Source organism: Oncorhynchus tshawytscha, linkage group LG34, assembly GCF_018296145.1.
Source record: "Oncorhynchus tshawytscha isolate Ot180627B linkage group LG34, Otsh_v2.0, whole genome shotgun sequence".
NCBI lineage: Eukaryota > Metazoa > Chordata > Actinopteri > Salmoniformes > Salmonidae > Oncorhynchus > Oncorhynchus tshawytscha.
This window is the reverse complement of record NC_056462.1, coordinates 13,980,738-14,008,107: the sequence shown is the minus strand read 5'-3', so window position 1 is coordinate 14,008,107 and position 27,370 is coordinate 13,980,738. Positions and strand designations below refer to the sequence as shown.

Genomic DNA, 27,370 nt, shown 5'->3' with positions numbered 1-27,370 from the left:
GGAGAGGGGAAGAGGGGAAGAGGGAGGGGGAGAGGGAGGGAGGGGGAGAGGGGGAGAGGGGGAGAGGGAGGGAGGGAGGGGGAGAGGGAAGAGGGAGGGGGAGAGGGGGAGAGGGAGGGAGGGGAGGGGGAAGAGGGAGGGAGGGAGGGAGAGAGGGGAAGAGGGAGGGAGGGAGGGAGAGGGAGGGAGGGGGGGGGAGGGGGAGGGAGGGAGGGGGGAGAGGGAGGGGGAGAGGGAGGGGGAGAGGGAGGGGGAGAGGGAGGGAGGGAGGGGGAGAGGGAGGGAGGGGGAGAGGGAGGGAGGGAGGGAGGGAGGGGGAGAGAGGGAGGGGGAGAGAGGGGGAGAGGGAGGGAGGGGGAGAGGGAGGGATGGTGGAGGGAGAGAGGGAGGGATGGTGGAGAGAGGGAGGGATGGTGGAGGGAGAGAGGGAGGGATGGTGGAGGGAGAGAGGGGGATGGGGAGGGAGGGAGGGAGGAGGATGGGGAGGGAGGTATGGTGGAGGGAGAGAGGGGTAGGGAGGAGGGGACAGGGGGAGGTGAGGAAGAGGATAGAAATACAGACAGATGTAATTCATTAAGTAAAGCATGTAAGTCTGAGGAAAAATGTATTGTATAAAATCTGATTGTTTTCCTTTACGATATTGCCGCGTTAATCGTTTTAACAAAGACATCAGATCATTACTGGAGCTACCGCACGTTCGTCGCCACGGCAGCAGCACCACCATTTTGATTTGTGAGGGAATACATAAAACATCTAGGACGTGGCGTTTACAAGGGTTTCACATTTTCCACTGGGCCTAAGAGTTTGAGTAACGATGAGCGTGCATATTCTCTCTCCCCCCAGAAGGAGAAGAGACTTCCAATAGCTAAGAAGAGGAGAGGAGCCACACATAGTCAGGACAACATAAATTAAATCCACTTTGGCCCCTTATCGCTGAGTTGGAGGTTTGTGTGTGTGTGTGTGTGTGTGTGTGTGAGTGAGTGAGTGAGTGAGTGAGTGAGAGGGTGAGAGAGTGAGAGGGTGAGAGTGAGTGGGAGAGATAGAGAGAGAGAGAAAAGACAAAAGAAATAACAGACTAAAACAAAGGCAGATCAATGTCTGTTTTGGACTGATGCATTTCCTTGGCCTTGCAGACGTAGCCATCTATCATGAAGTGCTTTGTAGTCGGTTAGATATTAAGATATGCTGCGCCAGTTTCCCGGACAAAGATTAAGTCGAATCCTAAATGATCAATATTTTTTAGTCCAGGACTAGACTGGACTAAATCTGTGTCCAGGGAACAAACAGGCACATTAGGTTCTAGACTTCTGTAACTTCATCCTCTCTTCTGCTCTAACTCAAGATGAACAGGTGAGGGTCCGGCCCAGGTATCCCTGACAGAGACCAGCACGCCACGTCTGACGAATACTTCAACCAATTATCAACATTTCCCCCCGCCACGGCCGCCCCGCCAGCCAAATACAATTTACTGTGTTTAAACTGAAGCTACTTGTGGAATGTGAGAAGTATAAATACATAAATGACACGTTAAGAAAATATCCCCTCACCAAACGCATGATACATGTGATGTGGAGCGTGTGGGCTGGTGCTGAAAAATGACAAAACAGAGCTGTGAGTGAGTGGCAGAGATTGAATCTGATGTGCATTCCGAGTGTGACGAAAAATTATTATTTTTTAAAGTAGAGGGACTTTTTGTTTTATTCAAAAATGGTTGAATGGCCTCAGACATATGCATGAACATCTATGAAAGTGCCCATGTTCACGTGTGCAACTACAGGCGAAAAAAACCCTACATCACCTTTACTCCACACACAGAAACGCAAACAAAGCTTTCCCTCGACCTCCATTTGGCAAATCTGACCATAATTCTATCCCCCTTGTTCTTGCTTACAAGAAAAAACTCATACAGGAAGTACCAGTGACGCGCTTAATGCAGAAGTTGTTCCGATGAAGCGGATTCTAAGCTACAGGCCTGTTTCGCTAGCACAGACTGGAATATGTTCCAGTAGGAGTTTACCACATCAGTCACATCAGTAATAAGTGTATAGAGGCAAGCAACACTGAGCCATAGCCAATGTGAGTAAGACCTTAAAAAGGTTCATTAACACTCAAGGCCGCAGGGCCAGACGGACTACCAGAACGCATACTCAGAGCTGAGTGTGTCTTCACTGACATTTTCAACCTCTCCCGGGCCCAGTCTGTAATAACTACATGTTTCAAGAAGACCACCATAGTCCCTGTGCCTAAGATCACCATAGTAACCTGTAAAAGGACTATCGCCCCATAGGACTCACATCTGTAGCAATGAAATGCTTTGAAAGGCTGGTCATGGCTCACACCAACACCATCATTCTAGACACCCTGGACCCACTCCAATTTGCATACCACCCCAACAGATCCACAGATGACACAATCTCTATTGGACTCCACACTGCCCTTTTCCACCTGGACATGATGAACACCTATGTGATAGTGCTGTTCATTGACGACAGCTCAGCGTTCAACACCATAGTGCCCTCCAAGCTCATCACTAAGCTAAGAACCCTGGAACCGAACACTGGATCCTGGACTTCCTGACGGGCCGTTCCAGTGTTTGCCAACGACACAACATTGGTAGGCCTGATCACAGACTATGATCAGACAGCCTATAGGGAGGAGGTCGGAGACTTAGCAGTGTGGTGCCAGAACAACAACCTCTCCCTCAACGTCAGTAAGACCAAGGAACTGATCGTGGACTAAAGGAAACGGAGGGACGAGCACGCCCCCATTCACATAGACGGGGCTGCAGTGGAGCAGGTCGAGAGCTTCAAGTCCCTCTGTGTTCACATCACTAAGGATCTATCATGGGGGGGCGACAACACCTCTTCCCCCTCAGGAGGATGAAAAGATTTGGCATGGGTCCCCACATTCTCAAAAACTTCTACAGCTGCACTATTGAGAGCATCTTGACTGGCTGCATCCATCACAACTTGGTACGGCATATGCTTGGCATCCGACCGCAAGGCTCTACAGAGGGTAGTGCCGACGGCCCAGTCCGTCACTGGGGCCGAGCTCCCTGCCATCTAGGACCTCTATACCAGGCGGTGTCAGAGGAAGGCCCTAAAAATGGTCAAAGTCTCCAACCACCCAAGTCATAGCATGTTCTCTCTGCTACCGCACAGCAAGCGGTACCAATGTACCAAGTCTGGAACCAACAGGAACCTGAACAGCTTCTATCCCCAAGCCATAAGACCGTTAAATAGTAATCAATAGCTACCTGGACTATCTGCATTGACCCTTTTTGTACCAACTATTTTGTCTCATCACATATGCTGCTGTTACTGTTTATGGTCACTTTATCCATAGTTATATGTAGATATCTACCTCAATTACCTCATACCCCTGCACAACAAGTTATTGTATTTATTATTACTTTTATTATTACGGGTTTTACTTTTCTATTATTTCTCTATTTTCTTTCTCTCTACATTGTTGGGAATGGCACGTAAGTAAACATTTCACTAGTCCACACCTGTTGTTTACAAAGCAAATCAAATTTGATTTGATACGACACACACACAGTATATAAAAAAGAGGGGAGAAATGGATCTGGATGGAGACGAGCTGCTGGAAATGACATTTTAACTAGACAACCGTTAGAGGAAACGTGTGTTTGGACGAGAGAGAGAACGAGACAGAGAGTGAAGAAAAGGAGAGAGCACGAGACAGAGAGTGAAGAAAAGGAGAGAGAACGAGACAGAGAGTGAAGAAAAGGAGAGAGAACGAGACAGAGAGTGAAGAAAAGGAGAGAGAACGAGACAGAGAGTGAAGAAAAGGAGAGAACATTTGCGAGGTCAAGAGAGCAACAGATTGAGGAAGAATCAGAGAAAACAAAGGGGAGAGAGAGAACAATAAAGGAGAGAGAGAAAGAGCTCTGTCTCTGACCACTCTCTCCCAGACAGTGTATCCTATACATCACTAGAGCTCTGTCTCTGACCACTCTCTCCCAGACAGTGTATCCTATACATCACTAGAGCTCTGTCTCTGACCACTCTCTCCCAGACAGTGTATCCTATACATTACTAGAGCTCTGTCTCTGACCACTCTCTCCCAGACAGTGTATCCTATACATTACTAGAGCTCTGTCTCTGACCACTCTCTCCCAGACAGTGTATCCTATACATCACTAGAGCTCTGTCTCTGACCACTCTCTCCCAGACAGTGTATCCTATATATCACTAGAGCTCTGTCTCTGACCACTCTCTCCCAAACAGTGTATCCTATACATTACTAGAGCTCTGTCTCTGACCACTCTCTCCCAGACAGTGTATCCTATACATTACTAGAGCTCTGTCTCTGACCACTCTCTCCCAGACAGTGTATCCTATACATCACTAGAGCTGTCTCTGACCACTCTCTCCCAGACAGTGTATCCTATACATTACTAGAGCTCTGTCCACTCTCTCCCAGACAGTGTATCCTATATATCTCTAGAGCTCTGTCCACTCTCTCCCAGACAGTGTATCCTATACATCACTAGAGCTCTGTCTCTGACCACTCTCTCCCAAACAGTGTATCCTATACATTACTAGAGCTCTGTCTCTGACCACTCTCTCCCAGACAGTGTATCCTATACATTACTAGAGCTCTGTCTCTGACCACTCTCTCCCAGACAGTGTATCCTATACATCACTAGAGCTGTCTCTGACCACTCTCCCCCAGACAGTGTATCCTATACATTACTAGAGCTCTGTCTCTGACCACTCTCTCCGAGACAGTGTATCCTATACATTACTAGAGCTCTGGCTCTGACCACTCTCTCCCAGACAGTGTATCCTATACATCACTAGAGCTCTGTCTCTGACCACTCTCTCCCAGACAGTGTATCCTATACATTACTAGAGCTCTGTCTCTGACCACTCTCTCCCAGACAGTGTATCCTATACATTACTAGAGCTCTGTCTCTGACCACTCTCTCCCAGACAGTGTATCCTATACATCACTAGAGCTGTCTCTGACCACTCTCTCCCAGACAGTGTATCCTATACATCACTAGAGCTGTCTCTGACCACTCTCTCCCAGACAGTGTATCCTATACATCACTAGAGCTCTGTCTCTGACCACTCTCTCCCAGACAGTGTATCCTATACATCACTAGAGCTCTGTCTCTGACCACTCTCTCCCAGACAGTGTATCCTATACATCACTAGAGCTGTCTCTGACCACTCTCTCCCAGACAGTGTATCCTATACATCACTAGAGCTGTCTCTGACCACTCTCCCCCAGACAGTGTATCCTATACATTACTAGAGCTCTGTCTCTGACCACTCTCTCCGAGACAGTGTATCCTATACATTACTAGAGCTCTGGCTCTGACCACTCTCTCCCAGACAGTGTATCCTATACATCACTAGAGCTCTGTCTCTGACCACTCTCTCCCAGACAGTGTATCCTATACATCACTAGAGCTCTGTCCACTCTCTCCCAGACAGTGTATCCTATACATTACTAGAGCTCTGTCTCTGACCACTCTCTCCCAGACAGTGTATCCTATACATCACTAGAGCTCTGTCTCTGACCACTCTCTCCCAGACAGTGTATCCTATACATTACTAGAGCTCTGTCTCTGACCACTCTCTCCCAGACAGTGTATCCTATACATTACTAGAGCTCTGTCTCTGACCACTCTCTCCCAGACAGTGTATCCTATACATTACTAGAGCTCTGTCTCTGACCACTCTCTCCCAGACAGTGTATCCTATACATCACTAGAGCTCTGTCTCTGACCACTCTCTCCCAGACAGTGTATCCTATACATCACTAGAGCTCTGTCTCTGACCACTCTCTCCCAGACAGTGTATCCTATACATCACTAGAGCTCTGGCTCTGACCACTCTCTCCCAGACAGTGTATCCTATACATTACTAGAGCTCTGTCTCTGACCACTCTCTCCCAGACAGTGTATCCTATACATCACTAGAGCTCTGTCTCTGACCACTCTCTCCCAGACAGTGTATCCTATACATTACTAGAGCTCTGTCTCTGACCACTCTCTCCCAGACAGTGTATCCTATACATCACTAGAGCTCTGTCTCTGACCACTCTCTCCCAGACAGTGTATCCTATATATCTCTAGAGCTCTGTCCACTCTCTCCCAGACAGTGTATCCTATACATTACTAGAGCTCTGTCTCTGACCACTCTCTCCCAGACAGTGTATCCTATACATTACTAGAGCTCTGTCTCTGACCACTCTCTCCCAGACAGTGTATCCTATACATTACTAGAGCTCTGTCTCTGACCACTCTCTCCCAGACAGTGTATCCTATATATCACTAGAGCTCTGTCCACTCTCTCCCAGACAGTGTATCCTATACATCACTAGAGCTCTGTCTCTGACCACTCTCTCCCAGACAGTGTATCCTATACATCACTAGAGCTCTGTCTCTGACCACTCTCTCCCAGACAGTGTATCCTATACATTACTAGAGCTCTGTCTCTGACCACTCTCTCCCAGACAGTGTATCCTATACATCACTAGAGCTCTGTCTCTGACCACTCTCTCCCAGACAGTGTATCCTATACATTACTAGAGCTCTGTCTCTGACCACTCTCTCCCAGACAGTGTATCCTATACATTACTAGAGCTCTGTCTCTGACCACTCTCTCCCAACCAGTGTATCCTATACATTACTAGAGCTCTGTCTCTGACCACTCTCTCCCAGACAGTGTATCCTATACATCACTAGAGCTCTGTCTCTGACCACTCTCTCCCAGACAGTGTATCCTATACATTACTAGAGCTGTCTCTGACCACTCTCTCCCAGACAGTGTATCCTATACATTACTAGAGCTCTGTCTCTGACCACTCTCTCCCAGACAGTGTATCCTATACATCACTAGAGCTCTGTCTCTGACCACTCTCTCCCAGACAGTGTATCCTATATATCACTAGAGCTCTGTCCACTCTCTCCCAGACAGTGTATCCTATACATTACTAGAGCTCTGTCTCTGACCACTCTCTCCCAGACAGTGTATCCTATACATCACTAGAGCTCTGTCTCTAACCACTCTCTCCCAACCAGTGTATCCTATACATTACTAGAGCTCTGTCTCTGACCACTCTCTCCCAGACAGTGTATCCTATACATCACTAGAGCTCTGTCTCTGACCACTCTCTCCCAGACAGTGTATCCTATACATTACTAGAGCTGTCTCTGACCACTCTCTCCCAGACAGTGTATCCTATACATTACTAGAGCTCTGTCTCTGACCACTCTCTCCCAGACAGTGTATCCTATACATCACTAGAGCTCTGTCTCTGACCACTCTCTCCCAGACAGTGTATCCTATATATCACTAGAGCTCTGTCCACTCTCTCCCAAACAGTGTATCCTATACATTACTAGAGCTCTGTCTCTGACCACTCTCTCCCAGACAGTGTATCCTATACATCACTAGAGCTCTGTCTCTGACCACTCTCTCGAAGACAGTGTATCCTATACATCACTAGAGCTCTGTCTCTGACCACTCTCTCCCAGACAGTGTATCCTATACATTACTAGAGCTCTGTCTCTGACCACTCTCTCCCAGACAGTGTATCCTATACATTACTAGAGCTCTGTCTCTGACCACTCTCTCCCAGACAGTGTATCCTATACATTACTAGAGCTCTGTCTCTGACCACTCTCTCCCAGACAGTGTATCCTATACATTACTAGAGCTCTGTCTCTGACCACTCTCTCCCAGACAGTGTATCCTATACATTACTAGAGCTCTGTCTCTGACCACTCTCTCCCAGACAGTGTATCCTATACATCACTAACGCTCCGCTCCTCTGCTCGCCTCCTCATCAACAAGCCGTGAGTGATGAGAGGCGCCCATATTGTCCTGACATCCGCCCGCCGCGCATTCTCAATCACACATTATTACCGCATTCATATTAATTTATACTGACACAGATCCTTTCCCCCGCTCAAATTAAACCAGAGAGAGAGAGTAAGAAAAACTGTGAGAGAGAGAAAGTGAGAGATGGCGAGAGAGCGGGATAGAGGAGAGGGGGAGAGGTTGATGATGAAATACCAGTCCAGGCCACAGCTCATTGCATTCCAATTTGCATGCAAATGGTTTAGCAGAGGAGAGAGCAGAGTGGAGGATTTATTTCAGGCGATATGAGGACGGGGGGCTGTTGGTGGGCAGAGGCTGGGAAACAACAGCAAGCTACTGGCCAGGGACACTGCCTTGGGCCATCACAATGAATCCCAGAGACACACACCAACATACAAACACACAAACAAGTGGCATACCTATCAGGGGGTCTATTTCCACGGGCAGTTGGTACTGCTGGTCCTGCACAGAGGAGCCTTGATGACCTGAGAGAGAGAGAGAGAGAGAGAGAGAGAGAGAGAGAGAGAGAGAGAGAGAGAGAGAGAGAGAGAGAGGAGAGAGAGACAGGAGAGAGAGACAGGAGAGAGAGACAGGAGAGAGAGACGAAAAGAGAGGTGTGGGAGGAAGGAATGAGTGGGATGCAGAAAGAAGGATGGGTTTAATATCAGTGATTTGGCCCTGTGGAGTACTTTGGCTTCTGTTCCATATGGGAGATGCTAAAATGTAATTTGCCACACTCAGAGCCTATTGTCCCCCAGAGCGCTCTCACAAGAGTTACATTTAGCTGTAAAACCGCACTCTGATAATACATTGTAATACATAACAAAGTTTATAACAGAATATCGTGAATCCTTACATCTGAACATCCTCTAATAATACAGATTTGTACCATAAACAAGTTCAAATAACACTAATATCACAATTCAAGATCTAACCACAAACAATATCACATGAAATCCACTCATCAAAACAAAATGAGATCTACAAATCTTCATGGTCTTTGAGTTTCATAACGTCAGACTTCATCCCATATCCCCTTCCCTGTTATTCCACAGCAGGGTTGATGTTTAATAAATAAACCATGAGGAGTGAGGTCTTGATGCATCAAAGAGGAAGGGAAACCTAACGCTGGCAGAGTGCACGTGTCACATTTGATCCTGCCTTTTAGGAGGACCGCTCAACTGTCTCAGAAATCAACGTCCTGTCCTGGGAAGATGAGAGACAAGCCCATTGGCTGCTCTCGTTGAGATACACAGATAAATACTGACTGAAGGCCTTTGGATACGATGCTTTGTGTGGACAAACGTATTGTCCTCAACTGTGTGCGCCAAAACTCTCTACTCTGTGTACCGGTCCTTGACGTGCTACATGAAATCAGACTTGATTAAAAAATATATGATATCTCATATCCTACATATGAGTTGAATTTCAATGAATTGGTTAAACGTACATTTCAAGCCATAGGGTGGCGCACAATTGTTCCAGCGTCCTCCGGGTTAGGGGAGGGTTTGGCCGGGGTAGGCCATCATTGTAAAACAAGAATTTGTTCTTAACTGACTTGTTAAATAAAGGTTTTTAAAAAATAATCCTGCTGACCTCTACAAGATAATCCTACTTTAGACTCCATTTCCTACAATCCCCCTCTTACCGGCCAGGCCGTGCCACTTGTTGACGGCGAAGAGGCGGTTGGCGGTGACGGTGATGATGGCGGGCGTGGCGAGGCCCGGCTGGGTGTTGGCGGCCACGTGGGCCACGGGAGAGTTGCTGGGGAACTTCAACACCATGATGACATCCTGCTGCATCTGCTCCGTGAACATCAACGGGCTCTGCAGGAGGACATACTGGTGGTGATGGACAGATCAACGGACGGATGGACGGAAGGAGGGAGAGGAGGATGGATAGATCCACAGACGAAGAGCAGGAGCGAGCGAGGGATGGAGCAGCGGAGGAGAAGAGGGAACAGCAGGAGCAGCAGCACGCAGAAAAGAGAGTGAAAGAGAGAGGGGGGAAGGGAGGAGAGGGACAGAGAGAAAGTTAGCTGGGAAGCTAGCATGGAGTTGCAGCACTCAGAGGCCAAGCTACAGATAGGGAAGGAGGCCAGCTGGAGAAAAGCTATAGATAGGGAAGGAGGCCAGCTGGAGAAAAGCTACAGATAGGAAAGGAGGCCAGCTGGAGAAAAGCTACAGATAGGGAAGGAGGCCAGCTGGAGAAAAGCTACAGATAGGGAAGGAGGCCAGCTGGAGAAAAGCTACAGATAGGGAAGGAGGTCAGCTGGAGAGAAGCTATAGAAAGGGAAGGAGGCCAGCTGGAGAAAAGCTATAGATAGGGAAGGAGGCCAGCTGGAGAAAAGCTATAGATAGGGAAGGAGGCCAGCTGGAGAAAAGCTGAGGTACTAAAAACAGAGTACCATTATTCACATGACAACATCGATTAGAAGTCAGGGCAAGAAAAACAGACACAAGAAAACTATTTCTTAAAGACAAAGTTTGTGTCAATATTAAGGAAGAACCAACAAGTCAGTATTAAAACGGAAGACAACCAAACAAACAAACCAAACGTAAGAGGAGAAAAATCCACAGGATTGGTATAGTGTATAGTGTGTGTGTGAAATACCCTTGCAGACCAAAACTCCTCTGTGGAACTCCCCGTGTTAACAGTGTTACAGTGCTCCCTCCCTAACACTCTATTAAAAGTGGCTGTAATGCCCATACAGATAGAGGACTCATCTTTGTATCTGTGTTACATTATGGCGTCTGTGATTGGTTATAGCCATCTATAGTGCTCTATCTATCTCTATGGTAATGCCTCATCAAATGTGGCACCATTAATAACCTGTCAGTGAGGGCTGCTGGGTACTGGAGTCCTCCTCAAGTCTGACATTCTACAACATCTGTGATGAATCAAGAGGCTACTAGCAGTTACTTGTACTGAACCTCTAAATATAAGGACTCGTGTACATGCCAGACATTATTTATCTATCTTTTCACAATGACAAAAGTCAACATTCTTCCTCAAAACTCTCAGACTTTGCTCAGGTCTCTTCAGGAAATGTTCATTAACATGACAATGGTCAGAAGTGAACTTGATACTTTTATCATTAGTAACAATCAGTCGCCACAAACGGTCAAATAAAAGTCCCATTTTGTATTTATCTTCATATAAGATTTGACATTTGTTCCTGCCAAGCTTCGTCAAGACACCGACATGCACTTTAAACCATGTGACTTCACTTCTACTGATAAGAGTTGTTTTTACTGGCTAGGCTCACACACATTATTCATCCTGCGTCCCAAATGGCACCCTATTCCCTCTACATAGTGCACTCCTTTTGATCAGGGTTCTGGTCAATAAAAGTGCACTCCACATGAAATAGGGTGCCATTTGTTCAGACTGAGGAGTCATTTGCAGGATGCTTGTAGTGAGCTGGGGAACATACTATACATGCTTAATGTCAGAGGCACACTGAGGTAAATCTCTGTTGTTTTAACAGGCTACTAGAATACTCTGACAACGTCATTACTGAACACCAACATGGGGACATGACAGGACTGGAATCTGACACCACACTAAACACAGACAGGGAGAATGCCAGGACTGGAGCCTGACACCACACTACACTCAGACAGGGGGAGATGTCAGGACTGGAATCTGACACCACACTACACTCAGACAGGAGGACATAAAAGGACTGGAATCTGACACCACACTAAACTCAGACAGGGGGACATGCCAGGACCAGAGTCTGACACCACACTACACACAGACAGGAGGACATGTCAGGACTAGAGTCTGACACCACACTACACACAGACAGGAGGACATGTCAGGACCAGAGTCTGACACCACACTACACTCAGACAGGGGGACATGTCAGGACTGGAGTCTGACAACACACTACACTCAGACAGGGGGACATGTCAGGACCAGAGTCTGACACCACACTACACTCAGACAGGGGGACATGTCAGGACTGGAGTCTGACAACACACTACACTCAGACAGGAGGACATGTCAGGACCAGAGTCTGACACCACACTACACTCAGACAGGGGGACATGTCAGGACTGGAGTCTGACAACACACTACACTCAGACAGGGGGACATGTCAGGACTGGAGTCTGACACCACACTACACTCAGACAGGGGGAGGGATGGAAAACAAAGGTGGAGAAGGACACAGCAAAGAGAGGTGTAAAGAGATTAATTGGGGGTGAGTTAGAGAGAGAGAGAGAAAGAGGGAGAGAGAGGAAGAGAGGAAGAGGGAAAGCGAGAGAGAGGAAGAGCAAGAGAGAGAAGAAGAGCGAGAGAGAGAGAGAGCGAGAGAGAGAGAAGGAACAAAGTCCCTCATCTGCTGTTGGTGAGAATGGAAAGAGGAAGGCACTGAACATCAGTCTGTCTAGGACACGTCAAACCTGTCCAAACACACCAGGCCCACCTACCACCACCGGAGAGGCCAAACAATTACATACAAGACACCTTTAACCACTTGAAAGGATGGACTCATATGCCCTCCTGCTCCAGTACTGGGGTCGAGTTTCCAATGGATTTCCGTACGTACGTGTGTCTCACCACAGGGAATTGAGGCCCTGCTCAACCACATAGCGTTTATTTGTCTAGGTAAGTGTCTCCCCATTTCTCCCCTCGTTATTCTACTGCTCCCTTCTCATCTCAGCAGCTCTTACTGTACTGTACTGCACCCTACTGCACTGCACCCTACTGCACTGCACCCTACTGCACTGCACCCTACTGCACTGCACCCTGCTGTACTGCACTGCACCCTGCTGTACTGCACTGCACCCTGCTGTACTGCACTGCACCCTGCTGTACTGCACTGCACCCTGCTGTACTGCACTGCACCCTACTGTACTGCACTGCACCCTACTGCACTGCACCCTACTGCACTGCACCCTACTGCACTGCACCCTACTGTACTGCACCCTACTGTACTGCACCCTACTGTACTGCACCCTACTGTACTGTACTGCACCCTACTGTACTGTACTGCACCCTACTGTACTGCACCCTATTGTACTGCACCCTACTGTACCGCACCCTACTGCACTGCACCCTACTGTACTGCACCCTACTGTACTGCACCCTATTGTACCGCACCCTATCCTACTGTACTGCACCCTACTGCACTGCACCCTACTGTACTGCACTGCACCCTACTGTACTGCACTGCACCCTACTGTACTGCACTGCACCCTACTGTACTGCACCCTATTGTACTGCACTGCACCCTACTGTACCGCACCCTATCCTACTGTACTGCACCCTACTGCACTGCACCCTACTGCACTGCACCCTACTGTACTGCACTGCACCCTACTGCACTGCACCCTACTGCACTGCACCCTACTGCACTGCACTGCACCCTACTGTACTGTACCCTACTGTACTGTACTGCACCCTACTGCACTGCACTCTACTGTACTGCACCCTACTGTACTGCACCCTACTGTACTGCACCCTACTGTACTGCACCCTACTGTACTGCACCCTACTGTACTGCACCCTACTGTACTGTACTGCACCCTACTGTACTGTACTGCACCCTACTGTACTGTACTGCACCCTACTGTACTGTACTGCACCCTACTGTACTGCACTGCACCCTACTGTACCGCACCCTATCCTACTGCACTGCACCCTACTGCACTGCACCCTACTGCACTGCACCCTACTGCACTGCACTGCGCCCTACTGTACTGCACCCTACTGTAATGTCCTACTGTAAGAGTGGAAGAGTTAATACACTGTTACTAATAGTATACTGTACCCTACTGCACCCTACTGTACTGTCCTACTGTGAGAGTGGAAGAGTTAATACACTTACTAATAGTATACTGTACCCTACTGTACTGCACCCTACTGTACTGTCCTACGGTACTGTCCTACTGTGAGAGTGGAAGAGTTAATACACTGTTACTAATAGTATACTGTACCCTACTGCACCCTACTGTACTGCACCCTACTGTACTGTCCTACGGTACTGTCCTACTGTGAGAGTGGAAGAGTTAATACACTGTTACTAATAGTATACTGTACCCTACTGCACCCTACTGTACTGCACCCTACTGTACTACTGTAAGAGTGGAAGAGTTAATACATTGTTACTAATAGTATACTGTACGCCAGGCCAGGATAGTCAACTTCTGATTTCATTAAGACATTAGAAGGGGAGGAAACAGAATCCACAGAACATATTTTCAGGTACTGTCCATCGGTGGCTTCCCAGTAAAATGGCATTATACTGGGAAAGATGGGTAAATCTTTTAGTTGGAGTTAAGATCAGAATTAATGGAGGATTGGACGCTGTGTGAAAATCCAGCACTTGCAGAGAGGGGAAATTAGGAATATATATAAAGTTATTTCTATAGTCATGTGAGACAAAATAGCTGTAAGTAGCAGTAGAAGTACTGTTTTCCGTTAAATTTACTCCAATCAGGGAGGGATGGTAGGGGGAAAAATATAAAGAAATAAAAAACCTAAATTAGGGGGATTAGAAATTATGCAAACAATTACTTTGATAGATTGTGGGTTCTATCGGCAAATATTAAAGCTGATCTACCCTCAAAAAGAGCAAACCTCACCCACCAGGCACTTCAGGCAGGCAAACTAACAGTGTTTGAAAGAAATCAAGTAGTATTTGCACCCAGGTCTGGGGGAAACCCTAGACTCCCAACCTGTGGATGAATGTAGCATTATTTGGATATGTGGTGCGGAGCTAATGGGGTGTTTGGTAAACATGGGTGGCATATGGGCAGCGCTATGTGTGTGTGTGTTTGTGCATGTGTTTGTGCGTGTGTGTGTGTGTGTGTGTGTGTGTGTGTGTGTGTGTGTGTGTGTGTGTGTGTGTGTGTGTGTGTGCGCGTGTGTGTGTATATGTGTGTGCCAATGGTCTCCAGCTGTCAGCACCACAGGGCCACCCCACTAATGGGGGCTCAAGTCGGCACGTCATCCACAGCCACCCCACCGCCACCCCCTCTTCCTGCCCCTTAAAAGCCTGTCACCTATGGGCCATTGTTCCCAGCCGGTCCTCCTCCCTCTGGTTCTCCCCTGGTCCCCTCGTCTGTCTGTCTAAGGTGTGGAGTGGGAGTTTGGCTCAGGACCATGTTTCCACAGCGCTAATCCATTCACCCTCATCCGCCCTCCTTACACCCCAAATCACACCTCATCCCTTCACATAGAATCACCCCTCTCTGAGGACGAGAGGAGACAGGTTCAAATCCAGAGCTTACGTTTCCCAGGGTTAGGATGGAGGGATGATGGTGGGGAAAGGAAAGACTATAGACGGGCTAGTATGAGTCAAAGCAGAGACCGTCGTTTGACATACTAGCAGTCAGAGACCATCGTTTGACATCCTAGCAGTCAGAGACCATCGTTTGACATCCTAGCAGTCAGAGACCATCGTTTGACATACTAGCAGTCAGAGGCCATCGTTTGACATACTAGCAGTCAGAGACCATCGTTTGACATACTAGCAGTCAGAGACCATCATTTGACATACTAGCAGTCAGAGGCAGTCATTTGACATACTAGCAGTCAGAGACCATCGTTTGACATACTAGCAGTCAGAGACCATCGTTTGACATCCTAGCAGTCAGAGACCATCGTTTGACATCCTAGCAGTCAGAGACCATCGTTTGACATACTAGCAGTCAGAGACCATCATTTGACATACTAGCAGTCAGAGGCAGTCATTTGACATACTAGCAGTCAGAGACCATCGTTTGACATACTAGCAGTCAGAGACCATCGTTTGACATACTAGCAGTCAGAGACCATCGTTTGACATACTAGCAGTCAGAGACAGTCAAGGCTATTCCATTGGGCCTCTATCTACACTACTGAGGAGATGGGTCTGTATTGGGCACGGTACTGGGTACGGTACTGGGTACGGTATTGGGTACGGTATTGGGCATGGTATAGGGTACGGTATTGGGCACGGTATAGGGTACGGTATAGGGCACGGTAATGGGCACGGTATAGGGTATGGTATTGGGTACGGTATAGGGCATGGTTTGGGCACGGTATTGGGTACGGTATAGGGTACGGTATTGGGCATGGTATAGGGTACGGATTGGGCATGGTATAGGGTACGGTATTGGGCATGGTATTGGGTACGGTATTGGGCATGGTATAGGGTACGGTATTGGGCATGGTATTGGGTACGGTATTGGGCACGGTATAGGGTACGGTATTGGGCATGGTATTGGGTACGGTATAGGGCATGGTTTGGGTACGGATTTGGGCACGGTATTGGGTACGGTTATGGGCACGGTATTGGGTACGGTATAGGGCATGGTATTGGGTACGGTATAGGGCATGGTATTGGGTACGGTATAGGGCATGGTATTGGGTATGGTATAGGACATGGTATTGGGTATGGTATAGGGCATGGTATTGGGTATGGTATAGGGCATGGTATTGGGTACGGTATAGGGCATGGTATTGGGTATGGTATAGGGCATGGTATTGGGTACGGTATAGGGCATGGTATTGGGTACAGTATAGGGCATGGTACTGGGTACGGTATTGGGTACGGATTTGGGCACGTTATTGGGTACGGTATTGGGTACGGTTATGGGCACGGTATTGGGCATGGAATTGGGCATGGAATTGGGCATGGCATTGGGCATGGCATTGGGTACGGTATTGGGTACGGTATAGGTCATGGTACTGGGTACGGCATTGGTACGGCATGGGTACGTTATTGAGTACGGTATTGGGTATGGTATAGGGCATGGTATTGGGTACGGACTTGGGCATGGTATTGGGTACGGTATTGGGCAGGGTATAGGGCATGGTATAGGGCATGGTATTGGTACGGTATTGGGCATGGTATAGGGCATGGTATTGGGCATGGTATTGGGCATGGTATTGGGTACGGTATTGGGTATGGTATTGGGTACGGTATTGGGCATGGTATAGGGCATGGTATTGGGCATGGTATTGGGCATGGTATAGGGCATGGTATTGGGCATGGTATAGGGCATGGTATTGGGCATGGTATAGGGCATGGTATTGGGCATGGTATAGGGCATGGTATTGATTACGGTATTGGGCATGGTATTGATTACGGTATTGGGCATGGTATTGGGTACGTATAGGGCATGGTATTGGGCACGGTATTGGGCACGGCATTGGGCACGGCATTGGGCATGGTATTGGGTACGGTATAGGGCACGGTATTGGGTACGATATAGGGCATGGTATTGGGTATGGTATAGGGCATGGTACTGGGTACGGAATTGGTACGGCATGGGTACGGTATAGGGCACGGTATTGGGCATGGTACTGGGTACGGTATAGGGCACGGTATAGGGCATGGTATTGATTACGGTATTGGGCATGGTATTGATTACGGTATTGGGAATGGTATAGGGCATGGTATTGGGCATGGTACTGGGTACGGCATTGGGCACGGTATTGGGCATGGTACTGGGCACCGTATAGGGCACGGTATAGGGCACGGTATAGGTTACGGTATTGGGCATGGTATTGGGCACGGTATAGGGCACGGTATTGGGCACGGAATTGGGCATGGTACTGGGTACGGTATTGGGCATGGTATTGTTTACGGTATTGGGTACGGTATTGTTTACGGTATTGGGTACGGTATTGGGCACGGTATTGGGTACGATATAGGGCACGGTATTGGGTACGGAATAGGGCACGTTATAGGGCACGGAATAGGGCACGGTATTGGGCATGGTATTGGGTACGGTATTGGGCACGGTATTGGGTACGGTATAGGGTACGGTATAGGGTACGGTATTGGGTACGATATAGGGCACGGTATAGGGCACGGTATAGGGTACGGTATAGGGTACGGTATTGGGCATGGTACTGGGTACGGTATAGGGCACGGTATAGGGCACGGTATAGGGCATGGTACTGGGTACGGTATTGGGCACGGTATAGGGCACGGTATAGGGCACGGTATAGGGCATGGTACTGGGTACGGTATTGGGCACAGTGTAGGGCACGGTATAGGGCATGGTATTGGGTACGGTATAGGGCACGGTATTGGGCATGGTATTGATTACGGTATTGGGCATGGTATAGGGCATGGTATTGGGTACGGTATTGGGCATGGTATTGGGCACGGCATTGGGCACGGTATAGGGCACGGTATAGGGCACGGTATAGGGCACGGAATAGGGCACGGAAATTGGGGATGGTATTGGGCACGGTATTGGGCACGGCATTGGGCACGGTATAGGGCACGGTATCGGGCACGGTTTTGGGCATGGTTTGGGCACGGTATAGGGTACGGAACTGGGTACGGTATTGGGCATGGTATAGGGTACGGTATTGGGCATGGTATAGGGTACGGTATTGGGCATGGTATTGGGTACGGTTATGGGCACGGTATTGGGTACGGTATAGGGCATGGTATTGGGTACGGTATAGGGCATGGTATTGGGTATGGTATAGGGCACGGTATTGGGCACGGCATTGGGCATGGTATTGGGTACGGTATAGGGCATGGTATTGGGTACGATATAGGGCATGGTATTGGGTATGGTATAGGGCACGGTATAGGGCATGGTACTGGGTACGGATTTGGTACGGCATGGGTACGGTATAGGGCACGGTATTGGGCATGGTACTGGGTACGGTATCGGGCACGGTATAGGGCATGGTATTGATTACGGTATTGGGCATGGTATTGATTACGGTATTGGGCATGGTATTGATTACGGTATTGGGAATGGTATAGGGCATGGTATTGGGCATGGTACTGGGTACGGCTTTGGGCACGGTATAGGGCACGGTATTGGGCATGGTACTGGGCACCGTATAGGGCACGGTATAGGGCACGGTATAGGTTACGGTATTGGGCATGGTATTGGGCACGGTATAGGGCACGGTATTGGGCACGGATTTGGGCATGGTACTGGGTACGGTATTGGGCATGGTATTGTTTACGGTATTGGGTACGGTATTGGGCACGGTATTGGGTACGATATAGGGCACGGTATTGGGTACGGTATAGGGCACGTTATAGGGCACGGAATAGGGCACGGTATTGGGCATGGTATTGGGTACGGTATTGGGCACGGTATTGGGTACGGTATAGGGTACGGTATTGGGCACGATATAGGGCACGGTATAGGGCACGATATAGGGCACGATATAGGGCACGAAATAGGGCACAGTATAGGGCACGGTATAGGGTACGGTATAGGGTACGGTATTGGGTACGGTATAGGGCACGTTATAGGGCACGGAATAGGGCACGGTATTGGGCATGGTATTGGGTACGGTATTGGGCACGGTATTGGGTACGGTATAGGGTACGGTATTGGGCACGATATAGGGCACGGTATAGGGCACGATATAGGGCACGATATAGGGCACGAAATAGGGCACAGTATAGGGCACGGTATAGGGCACGGCATAGGGCACGGTATAGGGCATGGTACTGGGTACGGTATTGGGCACGGTGTAGGGCACGGTATAGGGCATGGTATTGGGTACGGTATAGGGCACGGTATTGGGCATGGTATTGATTACGGTATTGGGCATGGTATAGGGCATGGTATTGGGCATGGTATTGGGCACGGCATTGGGCATGGTATTGGGTACGGTATAGGGTACGGTATAGGGCACGTTATTGGGTACGATATAGGGCATGGTATTGGGTATGGTATAGGGCACGGTATAGGGCACGGTACTGGGTACGGTGTAGGGCACGGTGTAGGGCACGGTATAGGGCACGGTATAGGGCACGGTATTGGGCACGGTGTAGGGCACGGTGTAGGGCACGGTATAGGGCACGGTATTGGGTACGGTATTGATTACGGTATTGGGCATGGTATAGGGCATGGTATTGGGCACGGTATTGGGCACGGCATTGGGCACGGCATTGGGCACGGTATAGAGCATGGTATCGGGTACGGCATGGGTACGGTATAGGGCATGGTATTGGGTACGGTATAGGGCATGGTATAGGGCATGGTATAGGGCATGGTATAGGGCACGGTACTGGGTACGGTATAGGGCACGGTATAGGGCATGGTATTGATTACGGTATTGGGCATGGTATTGATTACGGTATTGGGCATGGTATAGGGCATGGTTTTGGGCATGGTATAGGGCATGGTATTGGGTACAGCATTGGTGCGGTATTGGGCATGGTATTGGGCATGGTATTGGGCATGGTATTGGGTATGGTATAGGGCATGGTATAGGGCATGGTATTGGGCATGGTATTGATTACGGTATTGGGCATTGGTATAGGGCATGGTATTGGGTACGGTATAGGGCATGGTATTGGGTACGGTATTGGGCATGGTATTGATTACGGTATTGGGCATGGTATTGGCATGGTATTGGGCATGGTATTGATTACGGTATTGGGCATGGTATTGGCATGGTATTGGGCATGGTACTGGGTACGGCATTGGGCATGGTATTGGGAATGGTATAGGGCATTGTATTGGGTACGGTGTTGGGCATGGTATAGGGCATGGTATTGATTACGGTATTGGGCATGGTATAGGACATGGTATTGGGCATGGTATAGGGCACGGTATAGGGCACGGTATTGGGCATGGTACTGGGTACGGTATAGGGCACGGTATAGGGCATGGTATTGATTACGGTATTGGGCATGGTATAGGGCATGGTATTGGGCATGGTATAGGGCATGGTATTGGGTACAGCATTGGTGCGGTATTGGGCATGGTATTGGGCATGGTATTAATTACAGTATTGGGCATGGTATAGGACATGGTATTGGGTATGGTATAGGGCATTGGTACGGTATTGGGTACGGTATTGGGCATGGTATTGGGTACGATATAGGGCATGGTATTGGGTACGATATAGGGCATGGTATTGGGTACGATATAGGGCATGGTATTGGGTACGATATAGGGCATGGTATTGGGCACGATATTGGGCACGGTATAGGGCACGATATAGGCCATGGTATTGGGTATGGTATAGGGCACGGTAGAGAGCACGGTAGAGGGCATGGTAATGGGTACGGAATTGGTACGGCATGGGTACGGTATAGGGCACGGTATTGGGCATGGTACTGGGTACGGTATAGGGCATGGTACTGGGTACGGAATAGGGCATGGTATAGGGCACGGATTAGGGCATGGTACTGGGTCATCGGTATAGGGTAAGGTATAGGGCATGGTACTGGGTACGGTATAGGGCACGGTATAGGGCACGGTACTGGGCACGGTATAGGGCACGGTACTGGGCACGGTATAGGTTATGGTATTGGGCACAGTATAGGGCACGGTATAGGGCATGGTACTGGGCACGGTATAGGGCACGGTATAGGTTACGGTATTGGGCATGGTATTGTTTACGGTATTGGGTACGGTATAGGGCACGGTATTGGGCACAGTATTGGGCACGGTATTGGGTACGATATAGGGCATGGTATTGGGTATGATATAGGGCATGGTATTGGGTATTGTATAGTGCACGGTATAGGGCACGGTATAGGGCATGGTATTGGGTACGGTATTGGGCATGGTATTGGGTACTGTATTGGGCATGGTATTGGGTACTGTATTGGGCATGGTATTGGGTACGATATAGGGCACGGTATAGGGTACGGTATAGGACATGGTATTGGGTACCGTATTGGGCACGGTATTGGGCATGGTACTGGGTACGGTATAGGGCACGGTATAGGGCACGGAACAGGGTACGGTATAGGGTACGGTATAGGACATGGTATTGGGTACGGTATTGGGCACGGTACTGGGTACGGTATAGGGCACGGTATAGGGCACGGTACTGGGCACGGTATTGGGCACGGTATAGGGCACGGTATAGGGCATGGTATTGGGTACGGTATTGGGCACGGTATAGGGCATGGTATTGATTACGGTATTGGGCATGGTATAGGGCATGGTATTGGGCACGGTATTGGGTACGGTATTGGGCACGGTATAGGGCACGGTATAGGGCACGGTATAGGACATGGTATTGGGTACCGTATTGGGCACGGTATTGGGCATGGTACTGGGTATGGTATAGGGCACGGTATAGGGCACGGAACAGGGTACGGTATAGGGTACGGTATAGGACATGGTATTGGGTACGGTATTGGGCACGGTACTGGGTACGGTATAGGGCACGGTATAGGGCACGGTACTGGGCACGGTATTGGGCACGGTATAGGGCACGGTATAGGGCATGGTATTGGGTACGGTATTGGGCACGGTATAGGGCATGGTATTGATTACGGTATTGGGCATGGTATAGGGCATGGTATTGGGCACGGTATTGGGTACGGTATAGGGCACGGTATTGGGCATGGTACTGGGTACGGTATAGGGCACGGTATGGTGGTCAGCCTGTGTGTGAGCGCGCGTACGTGTGTGCGAGACTCACCACCTGCATGGCGGAGCTCCTTGGTGGGTGTGGCTCGATGAGCAGCTGACATGGGGTCTGTCCAAAACTCCTGATCTGTGCCTCCACAGCCTGGCGAGAGATAGAGAGAACGAGAAGTAGAGAGAGAGAGAGGGGTAGAGAGAGAGCGGGGTAGAGAGAGGTAGAGAGAGAGAGAGAGGGGTAGAGAGAGAGAGGGGTAGAGAGAGGGGGAGAGAGAGAGGGGTAGAGAGAGAGAGAGAGGGGGTAGAGAGAGAGAGAGGGGTAGAGAGAGAGAGGGGTAGAGAGAGAGGGGGAGAGAGAGAGAGGGGTAGAGAGAGAGGGGGTAGAGAGAGAGAGAGCGGGGGTAGGGAGAGAGGTAGAGAGAGAGAGGAGAGAAAGAGGTAGAGAGAGAGAAAGAGGTAAGAGAGAGAGGTAGAGAGGTAGAGAGAGAGGGGGTAGAGAGAGGTAGAGAGAGGGGGTAGAGAAAGAGTTAAGAGAGAGAGGAAAGAGAGAAAGAGGTAGAGAGAGAGAGAAAGAGGTAGAGAGAGAAAGAGGTAGAGAGAGAGAGAAAGAGGTAGAGAGAGAGAGAAAGAGGTAGAGAGAGAGAGAAAGTGAGACAGAGCGAGAGAGAAACAGAGCGAGAGAGAGAAAGAGAAACAGAGCGAGAGAAACAGAGAGAAACAGAGAGAAAGAGAGCGAGACAGACAGGCGGGTTAGGTGGCGCTAATTAAGAGATATAGGACCATAAATGTCACAGGAGACGCCGCCTCTCAGCTCTGGACAACATCAGTGGCCACAGAGTCAAGGTAACACAGGGCTGGGAGGACAGAGAGATGTACTAGTGTATGGTCAACACAGTAAAGAATACATACAGCAACAGAGGTAGGTGTGTGTAGGAGTACTCTAGGTGAGATGGGGCTACAGAGAGAGAGAGTAAATACAACCCAATACATTGTAAATACAACTCATATTTATGTTTATTTATTTTCCCTTTTGTACTTTAACTATTTGCACATTGTTACAACACTGTATATAGACATAATGATATTTGAAATGTCTTTATTCTTTTGGAACTTTTGTGTAATGTTTACTGTTTAAATTGTTTATTTCACTTTTGTTTGTTACCGACCCCACTTGCTTTGGCAATGATAACATATATGTGTCCCATGCCAATAAAGAACCTTAAATTGAAATTGAATTGAGAGAGAGCGAGAGAAAGAAAGAAATATCTTGGGCAGGAAAGACAGAGGTTAAGTGAGCGACTGCTGTGCCGTGCAATCTGACTGTGTGTGACTGCGTGTGAGAGAGTGAGTGTGGAGAAGAGCAGAGCGAGAGAGCGAGAGCGAGCCTCAGTTAAGCCCATAGACTCTTACTATACTTACTGTATACTAATACCTGGGATTCATGTGAAATGGCACCCTATTCCCTATGTAGTGCACTTCTTTTTACCAGACCCCTATTTATACTCTGGTCACAAGTCAGGCACTACATAGAGAAGTAGAAGTCATTTCAGATCAGATCTATACTCCAGACTCTGCCTGCCATCCTACCTTCCTGCTTTTGTGGAGGATCCCAGTGTAGTAAAAAAGAGGAAGATGGTTCCTAATCTCTAACAGGTATGAGAAAATCTCCCGGCCTAGACTCAAGGCCTCCACCGACGCCAGTTGATATGTGAGCATCAGAAAACCCAGGGCTTTGGTTTGACTCTCTCACTCTCTCATTCCACCAGTCCGACTCCCTGCCTCTTACCTCCCCCTTCCTCTCTTTTCCAGCTCTTTCCTTCTCTCTCCCCTTCTCTCCCCGACCCTCAAAGCCACTCAAGCTTTGATCCCCCACTCCTCTCACAGCTGAGGAGAACAATGGGATCTGTCCCTCCCTCTTTATTTAGTGTAGATCCACTCCTGGGTCCATTAGACTGGGCCATCGATTACAAACAGATGATCTAGCGTGTGTCCCAAAATAGTACCCTATCCCCTACATAGGGCCCTGGTCAAAAGGAGTGCACTGTTAAGAGAATAGGGTGCCATTTGGGACACAGTCCTACAGTCACTAAGAGGATCTTGAAATACCAGAGAATGCATGTAGGGGTTCTAGGAAGAGCCCAAGTCATTACGTCACTGGAATGGGAGTCAGGGCAAGATGGCGATAAGCGCTAGCTAGCTATTTAACCCGATGTCTTCACAGCATCACTGTTTGATGAAGGGGAACTAAAGAGGACTTTTACAAGACGATTTCAGACTTGCATAGAAATGTTGATGACACAAAATAAGAACACTTTTCAGTATTTGTCCGCGGCGTGAATGTGAGTGGTGTTTGCAGGCTCTAGCTCTAGCTAGCCTAGTAGCTTGGCACAGGTCCAGCAGGAGGATTAAATGGAGGTGATTGATCAAAGTGTGTGAGCCTGGGGTGTGAGGGGTAGTCCGTCAGGACCACTATGAACATCTGTGCCGGTGTAATTAGCTGTGGTCTGTCGTGTTCATCCAAAATACATTTGGCAAGAGCTTTACCATATATATCCCTATATTATGCCATACATATTAAATACTAGATCCTCCTTTATATATATATATATATATATATATATATATATATATATATATATATATATATATATATATATATATATATATATATATATATATATATATATAAAACATTTCTCTGATATCACATTTTAACAACCAAAAATATGATAAAATCTCTTGTATTAGTATACGATGATAGAGACCACTTCCATCAGATCGTGAACTGGACTGTGTGTACAGTATGTTCTCTCCCTGCGGCCTCTATAGAGGACAACAGAACACGCTCCGTACCTCTGTACCTCCTCCTCCTCATCCCCTGCCATTCAGCTGCCCTTCATGCTCAGTGACTGGAGCATCGCATGGCGGGCACCGAGGGCAAACGCTGATTTATCACCTCATTCCCATCCAGATGTGCTTGAGCCCACCACCTACCCACCCACGCATGCAGATTCATTACCAGGACCAGTGGGGAGAGGGGGGCTGTGGTCGGTCATTTCCCCTGCTAGAGGCCCATTACCCAGGCATGGCCAGGAGCCTGGTGCATGGTTAATACAACCGGACGGTAAATTGGATCTCTGACACCCACTATTTACCTTGGAGCTGCTCTGATGATCAGGAGAATGATTAAATCCACACCCCGCACAGCATGGTGCCATCAGAGAGAGAGCAGATACACACACACACACACACACACAGAGAGAGAGTTTGTGTGTGTGTGTGTGTGTGTGTGTGTGTGTGTGTGAGAGAGCGAAAGAGAGAACGATTGAAGAGAGAGATTGGAGGTGTATTGCATGAACACACATACACATAAATGAAGAGAGGGAGGAAAGTGAGTGAGTCTAAGAAAGAGTTTGTTGTCACCCTCCTCCCCCCTCCCGAGTCCAATCAGCTGGGGAGGTTTCTCCACACACCCGACTGAACCCCGGCGTTAGTTTTAATTAGTCAAATACACCAGCAGTGCGTCTCCAGCCCCGAGCCGTAGCCAGACTCAGCCCCTCAGTATTTGTGAGGAAGCAGGCCTGTGGAGGAGGCGGAAATGGGTTGCTAGTCTGGGCCGTGTCAGGGCCAGGGGCCAAGGGGGGTGGAGGTTGGAATGGAGGGGTGTAGCGCCAAGGGAGACCGCCACTACTGAGTGACAACTGTTTCAGCCATGGTCCTGGTGTGGTCTTGTCTGGTCCTGGTCTGGGCTAGGCCTTCCGGGGCTGGTTTGTGTCAGAACAGGCAATGGAGGACAGGTAGTGGTGGAGGGGGTAGGGAGGGACAGGCTGGGGAGGGAGGGACAGGGTAGGGAGGGAGGGACAGGAGAGAGAGGGAGGTACAGGGTAGGGAGGAAGGGACAGGAGAGAGAGGGAGGGACAGGAGAGAGAGGGAGGGACATGGTAGGGTAGGGAGGGACAGGAGAGAGAGGGAGGGACAGGATAGGAAGGGAGGGGGGAAAGGTTGGGAGGGGCTGGAGAGAGGGAGGGACAGGGTAGGGTAGGGAGGGGCAGGGTAGGGAGGGAGGGACAGGGTTGGGAGGGAGGGAGGGACAGGGTAGGGAGGGAGGGACAGGATAGGGAGGGACAGGAGAGGGAGGGACAGAGAGTACGGGTACAGGGATTGCTCTCTCTCTCTCTCCTGCCCCCTCTCTCTCTCCCTCTCTCCTGCCCCCTCTCTCTCTCCCTCTCTCCTGCCCCCTCTCTCCCTCTCCTGCCCCCTCTCTCTCTCTCTCCTGCCCCCTCTCTCTCTCTCTCTGCCCCCTCTCTCTCCCTCTCCTGCCCCCTCTCTCTCCCTCTCCTGCCCCCTCTCTCTCCCTCTCCTGCCCCCTCTCTCTCCCTCTCCTGCCCCCTCTCTCTCCCTCTCCTGCCCCCTCTCTCCCCTCTCCTGCCCCCTCTCTCTCCCTCTCCTGCCCCCTCTCTCTCCCTCTCCTGCCCCCTCTCTCTCCCTCCTGCCCCCTCTCTCTCCCTCTCCTGCCCCCTCTCTCTCCCTCTCCTGCCCCCTCTCTCTCCCTCTCCTGCCCCCTCTCTCTCCCTCTCCTGCCCCCTCCCTCTCCCTCTCCTGCCCCCTCCCTCTCCCTCCCTCTCCCTCTCCTGCCCCCTCTCTCCCTCTCCTGCCCCCTCTCTCCCTCTCCTGCCCCCTCTCTCCCTCTCCTGCACTCTCTCTCTCTCCTGCACTCTCTCTCTCTCTCCTGCACTCTCTCTCTCTCTCCTGCACTCTCTCTCTCTCTCCTGCACTCTCTCGCACTCTCCTGCCCTCTCTCTCTCTCGCACTCTCCTGCCCCCTCTCTCTCTCGCACTCTCCTGCCCCCTCTCTCTCTCGCACTCTCCTGCCCCCTCTCTCTCTCGCACTCTCCTGCCCTCTCTCTCTCGCACTCTCCTGCCCTCCCTCTCTCTCTCTCGCACTCTCCTGCCCTCTCTCTCTCTCGCACTCTCCTGCCCTCTCTCTCTCGCTCTCCCCTGCCCTCTCTCTCTCGCTCTCTCTCGCTCTCTCCTGCCCTCTCTCTCTCGCTCTCTCCTGCCCTCTCTCTCTCGCTCTCTCCTGCCCTCTCTCTCTCGCTCTCTCCTGCCCTCTCCTGCCCTCTCTCTCTCGCTCTCTCCTGCCCTCTCTCGCTCGCTCTCTCCTGCCCTCTCTCTCTCGCTCTCT

The 27,370-nt window shown here is 49.5% G+C and overlaps 1 protein-coding gene across 4 annotated transcripts in view; it reads right to left on the bottom strand.

Annotated features, from left to right (window-relative positions):
* The window catches only part of LOC112231646 (lipopolysaccharide-responsive and beige-like anchor protein), a 351,054-nt gene that overhangs the window by 29,248 nt on the left and 294,436 nt on the right, over nt 1-27,370 (bottom strand). For all 4 annotated transcript variants that reach the window (XM_042311819.1, XM_042311822.1, XM_042311821.1 and 1 more), the window contains 3 exons: nt 22,245-22,334; nt 9,514-9,691; nt 8,285-8,350 (listed from right to left, as the gene is read on the bottom strand). In XM_042311819.1, coding sequence (XP_042167753.1) covers nt 8,285-8,350; nt 9,514-9,691; nt 22,245-22,334 — 334 coding nt within the window. The remainder of the gene's footprint in view (nt 1-8,284; nt 8,351-9,513; nt 9,692-22,244; nt 22,335-27,370) is intronic.